Raw genomic sequence first — 16,984 nt, forward strand, 5'->3', positions numbered from 1 at the left:
CTGCGCTGAGAGGAGCTGCATCGGTGTGGAGAGGGTGTGCTTTCCCCCTACGCCCGGGGAGGGGCTGCAGCAGGGCCAACAGCCTGCAGGTCAGAGGACAGAGGTAGCTGGTGGCCCGCAGGCTTCTCTGCCTTCCAGCTGCTGTCCGGCAGTGGCTACCAGGGGAAGCTTAACCACCGCACTCCGTGCAGAGTACTGTTTAGACCAGGGGTGGGCAAACTTTTTGACTCGAGGGCCACAATGGGTTCTTAAACTGGACCCGAGGGCCGGAACAAAAGCATGGATGGAGTGTTTGTGTGAACTAATATAAATTCAAAGTAAACATCATTACATAAAAGGGTACGGTCTTTTTTTTTTTTTAGTTTTATTCATTTCAAATGGGCAGGATCCGGCCGCGGTCGTAGTTTGCCCACGGCTGGTTTAGACCATTGAGTTCCTTTAGAGACTGACAAACGCTTGATGGAGCCATTCAGTCGAGAATCTTGGTGCCTTAGAACTGTTAGCCATTAGCCACATGTGAAGCGATGGTCTGGGTTGACCCGCTGTTCGCTGCCTACTTGTTTGTGCCGTCAAACACAGTATATATGTATCAGTAAGAGATTTAATTACAACAAGAGTCTGGGACGCACACGTGAAGTAGATGCAGGCACAATCCATCACTCCGTGGGGTCAGTACGCAGGGCCCCTGATGAAGATGGCATCGTCAGCGTGGGGAAGTCCCCTGTTTGACACACACTTTCTCCTCCTCTGCGATTGTTTTTGAAACTCACGGGGTTGATAGACATTGGCCATGACAGATGTCTCAACCGACAGATAGCTTAAGCTGTACAGGGGCATGTGTATGTGTGTACAACATCTGTCTTCAGCTAATAGCACTATGACATAGTTACTCATCGTGTAAGCGAAGAACAAATAATGGCTGGCCACCTGTTGACCCTCGGCTGAAAGGAGAGGTCAGACAAGTGGAACTGGTTAGGTCTTCCTGTGTCACCTTGTTTGGGTTTGTTGTTGCCTAAGGAGAAGGACAGGGCTGTTTTCATTGCTCTGGTCCTCGGCTGGGCCTCCAGTGCGTGTCAGAAAGCAGTGGCCGGGCGCAGGCTTGGGCATGGACCTCTCTCGCCGGCGGATATCTGCAGTGGATCAGCCACTGTATCAGCAGCCCTTCCCCGGGGAGGCCCGTCCGTGCTGCACAGCCGACTCCCTGACGTGTTCATGGAGTTCAAAGCCCGGGTTGGTTTGGTGCTGACATTTTGGATTAGCTGGTTGACTGGAAGGCCTGCTTCTTTCTATACACTGTGAAATTTGTAAACCGCAGCCGCCGAGGGCTTAAAATGGCCGAGCAGCCCCCAGCTGGCAGCAATTAAGTACACCACAGACCTCTGGCTAAACAAAGGTTTGTGGCGTCAGAGTTGCTGCATATGCACTAGGCAGACTGGTGTTGTAAACTACCTTTCATGTCCAGGTTAGTTAGCAAGAGGCACTGTCAGCTGCCGAGAGGTGAGTGGGTGGAGTGTTGCCACCTCTTGTTTAATGATCTGTTATCCGCAGGATGTAGTGCCAGACCTGCCCTAGAAGCAGCCTGTCTGGACAGTAGAGGTGAGGGTGAGGAGAGGAGCGGGGCAAGCAGAGGAGGCCCGGGGAGGTCCCGGGAGGGTCCCCCAGCGGTGGGCCTGAGAGCTTGGCAGGGATCTTTCAGTTCTGGTGCCCATGGGCAGGCACCAGCCACTCCTTTTTATTGGACACCATTTCCATTTAGGTAGAGCAGAAAGGGTGGGAATGAGAGGATAGTAAGGTGCCATTTTATACCCATTCGTGCAGCAGAAAGCTGGTGGCGATGTGGTGATGTGAGGCACACTTACTTCCATCTCCCATAGTCCATGGCTATATAAGATGTGGGCTCCAAGGCTCAGGTCCAGAGCACAGCACCTTTCCTTGGCCTGTTGGCCTCCCTGGGTCCCACCAGAGGAGGTTAGGGCTCGGAGTAAGTTTCCTCTCTTGGGGGCATGTTTTTTCTACTTTAATGGAAGATCGTTTCTTCCGAGGGAAGTGCCTGTGTTAGCGGAGGCATAGCTTCATGACTTTGCCTCCAGGCTCCTCCTCTGCTTTGAAGATCAGTGAACGGGACAGACCCACCCCAGCCCTTTCCATCAGGAGTTGGGATTCTAGCTGGTTTTCATTTTGCCTTGACTTTGTAGACTGTCAGAGCCCAGACTCCAGTCTTCTAGCTCTCCACCAATTTGCATGTCACCTTTCCTTTCTTAGTTCAATAGTCACAGTGGCCCTATCCCTGCCCCCTCCCACAAACACATTCATTTATTTACTCATCTAAGGTGCGTTGCTTCTCCCCCGTGAATCAGGCTCTGTTCTAGTTCCTGGGCGAGAAGGAACGAGACAAAATCCTCTTCTCATGGCGCTTACACTCCAGATGGTGTGCCATGCAGGGAGCAAATATTTGATCTAAGTGAGATGTGAAGCAAATGTGTTTTGAGCACATGACTGACTGATCTAACTTGCATTCTGAAAGGGTCATTCCCATCGCTATGAGGAGAGTGGACCCGGGTGGAAATAGAATAAGGTGTAAGGTTATTGTAATAATCCGTTACCAATCCAGAGGTCATCGTCAGTTGTGACAGAGATGGAGGGATGTTGGATCGGGGATGCAGATGGACATCGAGCCTGCAGAGCTCCCGATGGGTTGGGGAAGATGCTGAGAGGCGGTGAGGAACAGGCCCCGTCACATCCCTCTTGGAGGGGCCTCTGAGCTTCTGCCCCCATAGCCAGACCTCTCCCAGGAGCTTCCTGGGGACAGAATGGTAGGACCCCCGTGGGGAACAGACACTTGGCAGTGTTGGGAGTGACAGTGGGTGTTTCACTAGCGGGGGGGCGAGAACGGGGCTCTGCTGCCAGGAAAGCCCACCTCGCTCCCTCCCTTGGTTTCCTTGCACGCCCTGATGGCTGCGTCCTCACCAGCAGCTGCCCACCTCTCCCCTGATGGGTCAGCAGCAGCCGCTCCGCCGCCCTCCACCCTTCACTCACTAGTTGGGATCTAACCAGCCAGCAGGAGGCCTGAGTCTTGAAGAAGAAGGCATGAGACTATGGCTAGTGGGAGTGTATGATATAAATAAAATCACCTTTTACCCATTCCTTTAGCACAGACTGTAGGGACTACTTTACAGTCTCTTTACATCACTCTGGAAGAGCACAACTAGTAGTTCTTAGGGCACTCTTATTCGTGAGCTTTTTAAAAATCCTCGCTGATTTCTGGCTTTCCAGCACAGCAAAACAACATCCCCCAGGTGTGGGCTTCAGACGTCCTGGCCTGGTGAGCGGAGTGGAGTGCAGGCCTGTCCAGGAGGCTTTGCACTTGCCCCAGGTTTGCACGTAGCCTATTGCGTGGCCAGTGGCAACTTGCTGACTCTCTCTGCCCATATCATGACCCCAATTGGCCCCCTGGGGCACTCATCGCCCTTGCAAGGACCTGGTTCTGAAGCGCCGACTCGGGGTGCAAGCCTGTGCCTCTTTTCGATGTGTCTAGAGGGGTGTTGTGCTTTGGTGGAATCCAGGAACACATAATGAAAAGTACAGCAAGTACAAGGCCGAGGACAGACCCGGCGCACTCTTATCAGTCATCTGAAATATGCACAGCCTTTCCAAGACAAATACGGACTCCTGTTTCTAGGAAAACACCAAAAAGCACTTATCAGTTATCCTGTATGTGGTTTGTGGACAAAGACAACATCACTGCCCCGAAAGCCATAGCAAAGCAGATTCCTTCGGGCAGCCGACAGCTGAGTGGCCTGAGTGAGAGCCACTGCAGGACCCAGGCTGTGGCCTGGGGCCCATCCACGGAGCCTTTCTTCCTCCTCACGTGGTTCCTGGGCCCCTCACCCTGTCCCCAGGCAGCTGAGCGCATCGTAGAAGAAATCCAGCAGCTGGGCATGTGCTTTTAAATGCCCACAGTCCCTCACCCTTCTTCCCCACCCTGGAAGTCCGGAGGTGCCCGGATCGAAGTCCAGCAGTGATGACCACAGCAGGCACAGCCACCTCTGGTGGACAGCCACATTCTGTCAGGCACAGGCGTGTCGGGCATTATTTTATTTGATTTTACAGAGAAAATGAACCAAGGGTTAAAGAAGTTAACCGACTTGTCCATTTTCACATAGCTAGGAGAAGGCGAAGGCAAGGTTCTAATTCAAAATTGGTGTCTTTAACCCCAATCTCATTGTGCATCACAGCGAATACTGTGGTTTAATTCCAGTCACTAAACGTAGAGTGTGTGTTGTAGTAAGTAGTGGGTTAGACTTAGATGAAGCTGGGAAATCATTCTAACACCTAACCTCTGCTTTTTGTCCCTTTCCCCACGTAGGACGCAGGCGCAGAGGGTGCGGAAGCCGCGGTGCTGCACGGGGCCCCAGGGGCTGCTTCCCCGCTACTCGGAGAGCCAGGCCGAAGGGCAGGAGCAGCTCTTCAAGCTGACGGACAACATACAGGACGAGTTGTAAGTGGGGAGCCGGCCCTGTTGGTTGCCGAGTTGTCTTTTCTGTCTCTGAGTCTGAGACGTTCCCATCTGACCCGAATATCATCATGACTCTTAGACCTTGAAACTGGTCAGAGATTCTTGGGCCCAAATGTTTTAGAGGTTCAGATAAGCCGCTTGAAAACAGCCTTTTTCTTAAAGCTGTGCTTCTCAAACTGAGTTTCAGAGTGGGGTCTTCATGTTTTATTTCTAGAAAGTGGCAGTTTCTTTCTAGATCAAAGAGAGACGATAATAAAATACTCTCAATTTTAAGGTTTTTTTCCAAAACCCTGTAAAATTGTCTTAAACTTTAGTGTTCTAGTGTTTGCTGCTGAAAGCTAGTGAAACAAAGCAGATAAACCAATAATAACTAGTAACTGAAAATTTGGGGAATGCAATTTTCTTAGGATTGTTTTGTTTCTCTTTGAATGAGGAGCCTTCTATTCCTGGGCTCTTGTAGTATTTTAAACTAGTGAAATTATCCCGAGTTGATAGGATAGAATTCAGTATATCAGTATTTTAGGGTATTCTGTGGGGACTTTTCATATAATATGCTCACTAGCCTAAGTAAGTGTTAGAGCCACCAGCCCAGAGAAAGCAGTTAGTTATGCCTGATGAGTAGCAAATGCTAGTTTAATTTTTTTTATTTATTTTTCATCCTTACCCAGGGATATGTTTATTGATTTGAGAAAGAGAGAGAGAGAGAAATATTGGTCAGTTGCCTCATATAGGTGCCCCAATGGGGAATCGAACCCACAACCTAGGTATGTGACCTGACCGGGAATAGAACCACAGTCTTTTCGGTGTACGGATGACACTCCAAACAGCTGAGCCCCCGGCCAGCGCTAGTTTAATTTCTTTCAGTGGTTATGTATCACTTTAAGATAAAGCAAACGAGGGAAGTTTCTGAGGGCTGTGGCTGCTTTTGGGTTGGTGGAGAAGTGTCCGAAGTAGAGGGTAACCTTCAATGTCATTGGTAGAGACAGTGGTGAACTGACTCCATCTCGTATTTCTGTAGCAGCATTTGAATGGGGGCATCAGCAGTCAAATCCAGAATCCATTTGTTGCCCGCTGGATAGGATGGCGCCTCCCTGGATGTGTTTGGTGTTACCTGCACCCTCTGCAGTGTTCCTGGAAGGGCTCTTGATGGAGGTGCATTACATTGTCTCAGTCAGCTCCAGCTGCTATAACAAAACACCATAGACAGAGTGGCTTAAACAACAAAATTTATTTTCTTATAGTTTGGGACATTGGGAAGTCCAAGGTCAAGGTGATGCCCGATTTCGTTACTGGTGAAGGCTCTCTTCTTGGCTTACAGGTGGCCACCTTCTTGCTGTGTCCTCACATGGCACAGGATAGAGAGTGAGGTCTCTGTCTGGTGTCTCTCATAAGAACACTAATCCTGTAGGATCAGGGCCTCACCCTTAGGACTTCATTTGACCTTAATTACTTTCATACTCCAAACAGTCACATTGGGGTGAGGGCTCCAACATCGGAAATGAAGGGGGACTTAATTCAGTCCATGGCAGGCGTCATTCGTACGTTCTGTTCTTTTAGTCCAGCCTCAGCCCTGGCCATCACTCCAGTATCCACAATCCTAATGAGGTCTCACTCCAGGGATGACTGTATATTCCTGCTTCCTTGTGGTGAGGATTTGGTGACGTGACTGCTCTTTATGCCACTTTTTAAAATATATATATATATATATATATATATATATATATATATTTTTTTTTTTTTTTTTTTATTGATTTCAGAGAGGAAGGGAGAGAGAGAAACATCAATCATTGATCCTCCTGCACACTCCACACTGGGGATCAAGCCTGCAACCCAGGCATTGTGCCCTGACCAGGAATTGAACCGTGACTTCCTGGTTCATAGGTCAATGCGCAACCACTGAGCCACGCTGGCCAGGCTATGCCACTTTTCTGGTGGGACTTTTGGCCTTTGGATAGAAGGCCCAGAAGTCATCCTTCAGGTTCAACCTGGCAAGGGCAGAGTCTGCTAGAATGGTGACCCCAGGAGGGCAGGGAGCTGTGTCTGTTCCATTCTCGGAAGAGCCCTCAGCACCTAGAACAGTGCCTGGCACGTCATGGGCACTCAGGAAATGTTTGTGTAGCTGCAGTTTAACATTATATTAATGTTCCCTTTTCCTTCTTTGGAGCGGTATCAAAGGTTGAGATGATAAATTACTGTACATTGTGCATTTAATTCCATCTCCAGTCCTTGCGAAATTCATTTTCGGTAGAATGACATGTGCCAGAAGCTCAGGGAGAAAGTGAGCCGCACCCCCTGAGAACAGCCGTGGCAAACTGAAAACGGGAATCCGAGTGGAGTCGGTAAAATAGATTTCCTGAAACTCTTGAAGTTCATGTGAACTGGGGAAAGAGATTGGCATGAGTGAAGTTTGACTAAAGATGAAAACCATGTGTCTCCACGCACGTGAGGTAAATCTCGCCGGTGAGTGTGGAAGGAGGCAGGTGCCCACGGCCTTCCTCCGTGTGCGAGGAGGAGTCGCCAGGGACTCAGCGGTGTTTCTCTGATGGGTCCTCAGCTGCCAGGCAGGGTCCTCCTGGCGACATGAGCATTAGAATCGTCACTTTGCAAGAAAGGGTTTTCAGGAAAAGCACACGAGTGCCAATTATACCTCTGACTTTTATCCTAGAATTGTAATTAAGAACATGTTTACAGACCTAATTATTTGCATATTTTCCTTCAGAGTTAACCCCTTAAAAGGATCTTTAATACCTTGCTCTACTGTTCTAACTAAATGTTTCCACATTTTTTTCCAGTTAGACTCACTGTTTCACTTCTGGAAAATATTGTGTAATTACTTCCTGATGCAGCGAAAACCCCACAAAGTCCCAGTGCCATGGTTACTTCAACTTTGTGCTCCCAGATCAAGTTTCATCCCATTTTTTTTCATTTTATTTAATTAATTAGTATTAAAAAGATAGTTACTGACATGCGACTAAAGGTCTGGCCAGCTGCGGAGGCTTTAGTTTCGAATGAATCGAATATTTCTCTGGTATGTTGCAGAATTACCATTGCTTCCCATTTTTCTCAATTTGGGTTTTGAAATAGGATCCCTCTGGCTTAAGCTGATGTCAAAGTAAAATTTGTCCTATCTGATTAAATTGATTTTTCTTTATGACTGGTGTCTATCTGTAGCCAGGAACCTCATTTTCTTTAAAAAAATAAATAAATAAAAGTGGCTATTTTATTTCCAATTCTTCATCAGAGACCAAGTTACGTACAGAAAAAATATAAAAAATAAAACAAATATAGCCTATAGACCCACCAATGAGCTAAGTCCTTTCTCTTTTTGATGAGATAAACTCATGCATGGTTAGCAAGTTCAGAGAGCACAGGAAGAAATAAAACCCAGAGTAAACTTCTCCCCCCTCACCCTCTTTGTAAACGTAATGTTTATGGTATTTGTGTCTCGCCTGTCCTTCTTGAGCCGTTGCAGATAGAGAGAAAGCAGGAAGATTTGTTTGAGCACAGGTCATAGCGTTGATTCTAATAGCACGTAATTATAAATACAAACCTCATAGTCAAAACAAGACAGGTCCTTGTGAGGAAGGGATAGAGTTCAGTGGCTACCTTTTCTAAACCAGGAAATAATCTATCATTAAGCATTGACACCTAGGGAATTGACATGCTTTGATATGCCACCGAATTACAACTTTCACGTGGCAGGTTTTCCAGCTGTCCTGACCGAGGGTAAGGACTTGCTAAGTCTTTGATCCGTAAACGCAGGAGATCTGAGAGGATGTTTTACCTTTACCACAGGGTAGGCTACAGCCAGCATGTGAAGTGGCACGTTGACCTTACGATGTCATTTCATTGTCATTTTCTGAGACTACCAAGCATGTACATTTATTGAATCCTACTGTGCAAGGACGAGTAAGGAATTTGCTGTTTCCTCGACACGTTTACAGTCTAGCAAGGGTAACAGACAATATCACCAACTATCTGTAACACAGGATTGCTTTTAAAATAGAAGTGTGAGCCATGTGTTATGGGCCACCAGGAAGTGATCAACACAGCCTGGAAAGCTGGGGAAGGCTGTGGGCCGTCCTGGTCCCGCAGGCGGAGGGAGATGTGCTGCGGAGAGAAGGGAGAAGGTCCCGTTGCCCATGTGGCCTGGAGGAGGCGTTCCACGCCACCGAGTGCGAGCCCGGGCTGGCGTTGGTGATGCCACCGGTGCTGCTGAGAAAGCCCCCGAGGTGGTCGTGGTCTGGGGTGTTGTCCGGGTGCCCGAGCTCCCAGGGTGGTGTGCGCCGTGTGCTCAGCCTTCCTTTCTCTCTGAAGAAACTTTCTGACACTATCCCAAGTCAGCGTTCCTCTTTCTCTTCGTGAAGGAGCGTTAAAGTAAAACTTTTAACCAAAGTCTGAAAACCCTGCTTTGTGTAGGATTAGTAGCACCTACAGCAACCTGAGACAGGCCCCAGAACCCGGTGGCCTCCGGTGCTCGTGTCTGAGGGACGTCCTGGTCCCGAGCTCCGTTCCTGCCACGTGCTTTCATTCCCCATCCCTCGGAGTCCCCAGCAGGTCAGAGACTAGCGGGATGCACTCAGGGCCACCTGAGACCCGGGGGCTGTCTTTCTCTGTGTCAGCCTTGAGGTGTCCCAGCGCCACGCCTCGTGGGCCGGAGCAGCCCTGCGTGAAGAAGCGCGGTTACATGGGGGACAGAGCAGGAAGCCAGTGTCTGACTCAACAGGCACACAGCGGTAGCCACGGCTGCTCCGTTGGCGAGCCCTGAGCCCCTCATGTGAAGCCTGGGGAGGCAGGCCTCCGAGGGTGGATGGCCAGGAAGGGAGGGTGCTGGCAGCGGAGCCTGCCCGGAGCACCTGCTGGGCCCTGCTTCTCTTACCCCCGACTTTTGGCTCCTTTCTGGCAGTGACAAGTTTGGGGTCGGTCTCCATTACAAGAGAGAACCCCTCATCTTGAGCTTAGTTTCATTTATTCTTCAATGCAGTTTCCAGATTTTATAATTTTAAAAAAAGTGTGTGTGCATGTATGTGTGTGTGCATTGTATGCATATGGACACACGTGTGTATGTGTGCATGTACCTGCAAGTGTGTACTAGTATGTACCCGTGCACATGTGTGTGAGAGGGGGCGCTGCCAAGGAAGCGGCAGGAGGAAAATGGAGATTGTTTTGCCAGGTCCATCTCTGGGTTCCTGTGCTAACTGGGGAGGGGATCCTGTGCCAACTGGGGAGGGGATCCTGTGCCAACCGTGGTGGGGATCCTGTGCCGACCGTGGTGGGAATCCTGTGCCGACAGTGGTGGGGATACTGTGCCGACAGTGGTGGGGATACTGTGCCAACCGTGGTGGGGATCCTGTGCTCCAGCTGCCTGCTGTGGCTCACCGTCTCCCTTCCTGTGTGCCGTGCCAGCACAGCCAAGGGTTTAGTGAGCCTGAGGAGGGGCGGTGAAGGATTAAAGAAAAGACAGACAAAGAGAATATAGCTGGGGCTCGGTGGGTCTCCTGTGCCTGGATGAGGCCACAGAGAAGGATCCAGCCAGCAAGCTGAGGCTTTATTTTATAGTCAGAGAAAAACAAGGCACTGGTCAACATAGTTACAATGTGCTTGTGAGTTTCACTTGTTTTGGCAGCACTTGCTGCACCTCCCACAGTCCATTAGCCACCAAGGAAGGAACTAGGGAGGGCTATAAGGTTAAGCTTAATTAAGCTAAGAGGGCTCTGCCCTCTAAGCTGGGACTTCTTTGTGGCTCTGCCACAGGTCAATCCGAGGCTTAACTCTGACTACATTCCTGGGAATGGGCCCCAGGACTCCCAGCGTCGAGATCTGTGCCCTTTACTGCTCCCGTCCCTCCCTGATCTGTATGGCCTTGAATTCTTTTGACTTCACTAAGTTTGTGCCGGAAGCTGACAGGTAGTATCATCTCTGTCTGATGAAGAAACTGGACCGCAGAGAAGGCAGCTGGCCTGGCGGATCCACAGCCACAGGGTTTCCCTCCGCTGCCGCGAGTGCACACCATGGGAGGTGCCGCCCAGCACGGCCTCCCAGCTCAGAGCCGCCCTGCCCCCCAGGGTTCTGGCCTGACCCAGGACTTGCACCATCTGTGGCATCTTGAAAAGGAGTCTATTTTAAAGCCTATAAAAGTTCCAGTGGAAAGTGCACTAATAATGCCAGCCACTGGGCGGGCGTGGAAGGGAGGCCGGCCCTTTCCAGGGCTGTGCACAACGTCAGCCACAGGGGCTGCCAGCCGGGGTGATGTGGGGGCGGGGGATTGGGCAGAGCAGCCCAGAACAGAAATCATCTCAGTTGGATTTATAGTGCACATTCCTGCCCTCACCCAACTGCACGGGCCAGCTTTGGGGGGTCTCCTTCGAGAGCCAGGCCAGCCTCCGCAGCCACCTGCCGCTCACCGGCACCGGCAGCCATGGCCGTGCTCCACCTGCGCCTGATTCCCCAGCAGGGCCTGGCTGGCCCGCGGTGCTTCCTGTTGGTCGGGAAGCAGTGTTTACCGCTCTCTGTCTGCCTCTCAGTCCCTTTCCTTCCCCTGGACCAGCGATGTGGATCCCATGTAGTTCCAACAAGTGGGCAAGCTCTGTCCCAGGACGGGCAGGCCCAGGAGGTGGGGATTGTGTGCTGAGCGGCCTGGACCCCAAAGCTGCTGGGTAGTTTTCATTTGGGCATCGAGACGTCACAAATCTGCGTTCTTGGCATTGCCCACCGGTTGGAATAGAACAATAAACTCCAGTGTGGCCATGTGAGGCCGTGATTAAATGGCGACTGGAAGCAGGCGATCCTTGCCGAGCAAGTGCTCGGTGGTGGGGACGGAGTGGGGGTGTGGACCCACTGCTCCATCCGCATGGTCAGCGCTGAGTCCTGTCCAGGAACCAGAGACAGGACACGTGAGTGTCTGACGGTGCTTTTGAAGGTGAGCAGTTAGGTGTTCAAAAGTGGGGTGGGGTTGGAGTGCCTCCGGGGAAACTCCGAGAGGTTGGGACTTGTGAGACCTCAGGATGGAGGATGGAGGTGGCTGAGGGGAGGATGGAGGTGGCTGAGGGGGGGATGGAGGTGGCTGAGGGGAGGATGGAGGTGGCTGAGGGGAGGATGGAGGTGGCTGAGGGGAGGATGGAGGTGGCTGAGGGGAGGATGGAGGTGGCTGAGAGGGAGGATGGAGGTGGCTGAGGGGAGGATGGAGGTGGCTGGGGGGGGGATGGAGGTGACTGAGGGGAGGATGGAGGTGGCTGAGGGGAGGATGGAGGTGACTGAGGGGAGGATGGAGGTGGCTGAGAGGGAGGATGGAGGTGACTGAGGGGAGGATGGAGGTGACTGAGGGGAGGATGGAGGTGACTGAGGGGAGGATGGAGGTGGCTGAGGGGAGGATGGAGGTGGCTGAGGGGAGGATGGAGGTGACTGAGGGGAGGATGGAGGTGGCTGAGGAGAGGATGGAGGTGACTGAGAGAGGATGGAGGTGGCTGAGGGGGGGATGGAGGTGGCTGAGGGGAGGATGGAGGTGACTGAGGGGAGGATGGAGGTGGCTGAGGGGGGGATGGAGGTGACTGAGGGGAGGATGGAGGTGGCTGAGGGGGGGATGGAGGTGGCTGAGGGGAGGATGGAGGTGGCTGAGGGGAGGATGGAGGTGGCTGAGAGGGAGGATGGAGGTGACTGAGAGAGGATGGAGGTGGCTGAGGGGAGGATGGAGGTGGCTGAGAGGGAGGATGGAGGTGGCTGAGGGGAGGATGGAGGTGGCTGAGAGGGAGGATGGAGGTGGCTGAGGGGAGGATGGAGGTGACTGAGAGAGGATGGAGGTGGCTGAGGGGGGGATGGAGGTGGCTGAGGGGAGGATGGAGGTGGCTGAGGGGGGGATGGAGGTGGCTGAGGGGAGGATGGAGGTGGCTGAGGGGAGGATGGAGGTGATTGAGGGGAGGATGGAGGTGATTGAGGGGAGGATGGAGGTGGCTGAGAGGATGGAGGATGGAGGTGGCTGAGGGGAGGATGGAGGTGGCTGAGGACCGTGTGTCCTGAATGCAGGGTGGCAAGTGCCTGGCACATGCTGGGACTGAGAGGAAAGCTGCCTGTCACCAGCAGGCAGGCCTCCTTCCCTGACGTCGAGACAAAGCCGTCCTGGGACCTGGTCCTCCAGCAGCTCCGAGGGCAGCCTGGGCTCTGAGCAACAGTTTGCAAATTCCTCTCAGGACATCAAGGCCCAGGGGGCCGCAGCCTGACAGCCAGCCTGCGGTCAGCTCTCAGTGTTCCTGCCGCCGCCGCTCTCCGTCGCTGGCCGCCCATTGTGGGGGCTGTCACAGATGCGGAGGCAGCCAGGCCGGAGCTGCCACAGCCCCCGGGGTCACTGCGCTGCATTCGCTGCATTCGGGGGCTGAGCGAGGCCTTCCCTGCAGACCTTCCCTTCATCTGGGCGCTCCGGGGAGGGGAGGGAGGAGGTTTTTTCTGAGCTGCCCTAAAGCCCTGAGAAGCAATGGCTGAAAGTTAGGAAAGTCAGGATTGCAGCTGGACTAGCAAAAGCACCTGCCTGTGGCGTTTCTGAAAACGGAGTGGAGGTCCCACTGGTGCCCTGTCCCTGGAGGTGCTGAGCAGAGGCCGAGCGGCCTCCTCTTAGGACTGAGGCAGAAAGGAAGTAGATGTCGGAGTGCAAACGTGGGGCCTCGGGCCCCTTGGGCGACCTGTTTGGTTCCACTGCCTCCGTCCATCTCCATCCCCCGGCCTGCCTGCCTGCCTGCCGGCGTGGTGTTGGCCTCCCTGCGCTCTGAGAACTTCCTCAGCTGCTCCGTCCACACTTCAACACATTCTCTTTTCTTCCTCTGTTTCGTCCAGCAGAGCATTGTTACAGTTTTCTCCGAGCCCCACACTACCTGAAAGGTCTCCCTGGAGACGCCCCACACAACACACTTTCGGGGTGAAGTGGTTTCTCTTGTTGGCCGTCATCGTGCGCTAACGTTGGCCGAGCCGCCCGTGGAAAGGGCCGCGATGCCAGCCTTGCTTTTGTTCCTAATTCATAAATGGGGGGGGGGGGGGAGCCTGAACTGGGGCCAGGCCTTTAGACACCAGGGCGCACCCCCACACACACACCCCCGCTGGCTCAGCGACAGGGAGAGAGCTCCGGGCGCCTTGCTCACGTCCCCTCTGCTTGGCAGCTTCATCGCCGTGGAGAACATCGACAGCTACTGCGTGCTCATCTCCTCCAAGGCCGTCTATTTCCTGAAAAGTGGGGACTACGTCGACCGGGAGGCCATTTTCCTGGAAGTCAAGTACGACGATCTCTACCACTGCCTCGTCTCCAAAGACCACGGGAAGGTGTACGTGCAGGTGACCAAGAAGGCGGTGAACACGAGCAGCGGAGTGTCCATCCCCGGCCCGTCCCAGCAGAAGCCCATGGTGAGTGTACACGGCCACCCCTCCGCCCTCCTGAACCACGTGGTCAGAGTGTGAGAGACAGCGAGGCCCACGGGCACCTCTGCCTGCTCACTCTCCTCCTGGGAGCTCTCTGCGGGGCCAGGCTGGGCTGTTACCCCAGGGGTGCTGCCTCCCCGTCCCGCCCAGAGGAGCTGGCTGCGTGCTCACGGGGGTGCTGCCTCCTCCCGCACAGAGGAGCTGGCTGCGTGCTCACGGGGGTGCTGCCTCCCAGTCCCACACAGAGGAGCTGGCTGCGTGCTCATGGGGGTGCTGCCTCCTCCCGCCCAGAGGAGCTGGCTGCATGCTCACGGGTGTGCTGCCTCCTCCCGCCCAGAGGAGCTGGCTGCGTGCTCACGAGGGGGTGCTGCCTCCCAGTCCCGCACAGAGGAGCTGGCTGCGTGCTCATGAGGGGGTGCTGCCTCCCAGCTCTGCCTCCGGGACCCAGCACGTGCCAGCACCTGTGCCGCAGGGCCCGTGGATGTTAGCAGTGGGGACCCACTGACATGATGCGGGCTTTTCCCAACTGTGACTCTGGGCGCACTGGATCCAGGCCGGTGTCAGCACACCGGCTTCTCTTGTTTGTCTGTGTAACAATCGGAAACTAACTTTTTCTGTGCAAAGATGCACTATCTAGCAGAGGCCTCTACCCAGGGTAAGTGCTCCATAAATAAAATTTACATTTTTAAGTATAAAAGGCTAGAAGATGTTGCTATGGCAGGACTTTTAAAAAAGGATGTTGCTATTAATAACCAGCCATCGCCATAAGGAGCTGGGGTTCAAACCCAGGTGCTGTGTGACCCCAGACCACGTGGCCGTCTCCTGGGAGGGACTGCTGGCTCCGGGAGCACGTGGGAGGAAGCCCCGTCCTGGCCCTCTTCCGACTCGGTCTCCACGAAGCCCAGGGCTAGTCCTGCTCCTTCCTCCCCGAATGCCGGCATTCTCAGGCCCGCATGAGGGAAGGGTGCGTCATTAAAATGCCCCTGCTTATCTCTGGGTCTTTCTACAGATCAGAAATAGCAACCAGCCTTGGGGGCCTCTTTCCCTTGACCTGCTCCTGCCCAGGAATGCACTTGGGTTTGGTTTGGCTTGTGCAGGCTCCCCTGGGGTCATTGGCTTAAGTCAGGGCTGGTAGATTAACAGAGTTAACACCCAAAAGCATGAGTTATTTCCACAAGTTCCTTCCATGACGGGGAGCCTGGCCAGCTGCATGGCTGCCCCTTTCAAGGCAAGCGAGCCGCTCCGTGTTCTGGAGAAGGAAGGCCGGAGGCCTTTGTGGGCCAGGTGTGGATTTGAATCCCAAGGTGCAGTCCCTTATTCATGCTCTTAGCCTGCAGGGGCCGAGGCTGGTCCCCAGGTACAGGGAGTCCCCAACCTCAGGTCTCTGCGGGTTGGCTGCACAGTCACCCGGGGAACTTGTTAAAAGACACAGATTCCGTGCCCCCGCTCCCCCTGAAATCAGCATTAACTGGGAGTAGGGCCCCGGAGGCCGACTCTTAAAAATACACGTCCTGGTTTCTACAGCTGGGCCCTGTGGCTGTCCACCCCCCCTACCTCCCCACCCCCTCCCCACCCCCCGCCGACCCGGGCGGGGCAGGTGCTCACTCCGTTCTGTCCTGCAGGTCCACGTGAAATCGGAGGTCCTCGCGGTCAAGCTATCCCAGGAGATAAACTATGCGAAGAGCCTGTACTATGAACAGCAGCTGATGCTGAGGCTCAGTGAGAATCAGGAGCAGCTAGAGCTGGACTCCTGAGGCCGAGGCTGCGCGGGGCGCCGACCCACCTGCCAATCGGGAGCCTGAGGTAGAGGCCAAGCCTCTCATGGTTTGGGGGACGATCTCAAGGAACGAGAGGAAGCAAATGCTGATGGGGATACTAATGGAAACCAACTGCATTGATTTGTGGGCCAGGGGTCACTTTAGATTATGGGGAAGTAATTTTTTAAAGGTATTGGTTGAATAACGTTAAAAAGTGTCTGAGATGAACCTAATTTTTGGACTGCCCTGTATTTTGTTACCATGTATATATGTACAACTGTGTTTGTAAATATGTAGGCGTATTTCCCAGCAGGGCCTGTGATGTGTGTAAAGGCTTATTGACTGTAAAGTAATATAAAGTTATATTGGATCTTCTGTTGCACTAACTCCACGCGTCTGGTTCAGGGAACTCTGAAAGGCACTCGAAAGCCGGCGCATCAGGTCTCAGGGCCGGAAACCAGCGAGTCCCCAGCGCAGGGGCTTGTGGGTGGCGGGCGGTGCTGGAGAGCCCCCTCGGACCTGCGGATCTCGGGCCGGAACCGGAGCCGGCCCTCGCAGAGGTGGGGAGTGGCCCAGAAACCCATCTTTTCTGTATTTCTCTCCCCCATTTTAAAGGCAGGTGTTAGATTATGACAGATTATTTTCCTGCCCGTCTCCTGCTTAGCCGGGCTTTGAGGGAAATCGGGTGTTGTGACCGCACTCGCCCACACGAACACCAAGCTTTCCCTGGGTGAGTATCGGGGAGTCCGTTTGATTTCGAAGGAAAAAGTCCTGTAGAAATCTTTGTTTTAACAAATCAAAAATCCGCACGTTTCCTGAGGCCCACGGTAAGGACGCTTTCCTCCTGGGCAGCAGCGGAGAAGGGCCGAGGACTCCTCGGAATAAAGCCGCGGGCACCAGCTCCACGGCCCCACGCAGCCGGCCGGACGCAGTCTCAGGGACACGGGGCGAGCGAAAGGGCGCATCTTAGGAAAGGGAAGGAAGTACGAGTGTTAAAGGGCTGGGTCACTTCATGGTACCCAGATGTGGCCAGACCTCCCTGTGCGTGGCTTTCAGTTCAGACGCCACAGGCCGTGTGAGGGCCTCCCCTTCCCGGGCCTCGTTGTGTTTTCCTTTTCTGTGAAGAAGAGACAAGTTGGGGGGTTGGGGGGAGGGGTTCACTAATGAATGACTAGCCTTGTGATTTAAAATTTTTATTTTCATAAAGCTAATCAGTGTCCACCACCGTGTCACATGCAGCCGAGATCTGAAACGACTCGGTGGGCCAGTGGGCGTGGAGACAGCTTCCAACGCGTGGCCCAGGTCCTTCAAGATA

At 53.4% G+C, this 16,984-nt stretch overlaps 1 protein-coding gene across 3 annotated transcripts in view; it reads left to right on the plus strand.

Moving 5' to 3' along the window:
• The window catches only part of VPS13D (vacuolar protein sorting 13 homolog D), a 222,375-nt gene extending 206,331 nt beyond the window's left edge, over positions 1-16,044 (plus strand). For all 3 annotated transcript variants that reach the window (XM_070404108.1, XM_070404109.1, XM_070404110.1), the window contains 3 exons: positions 4,367-4,498; positions 13,657-13,897; positions 15,535-16,044. In XM_070404108.1, coding sequence (XP_070260209.1) covers positions 4,367-4,498; positions 13,657-13,897; positions 15,535-15,666 — 505 coding nt within the window. In that variant the 3' untranslated portion in view covers positions 15,667-16,044. The remainder of the gene's footprint in view (positions 1-4,366; positions 4,499-13,656; positions 13,898-15,534) is intronic.
• Positions 16,045-16,984: the final 940 nt, after the last annotated feature.

Source organism: Myotis yumanensis, unplaced genomic scaffold (assembly GCF_028538775.1).
Source record: "Myotis yumanensis isolate MYYU_CA2020_CCGP unplaced genomic scaffold, mMyoYum1.0.hap1 SCAF_2, whole genome shotgun sequence".
NCBI classification, from domain to species: Eukaryota; Metazoa; Chordata; class Mammalia; order Chiroptera; family Vespertilionidae; genus Myotis; species Myotis yumanensis.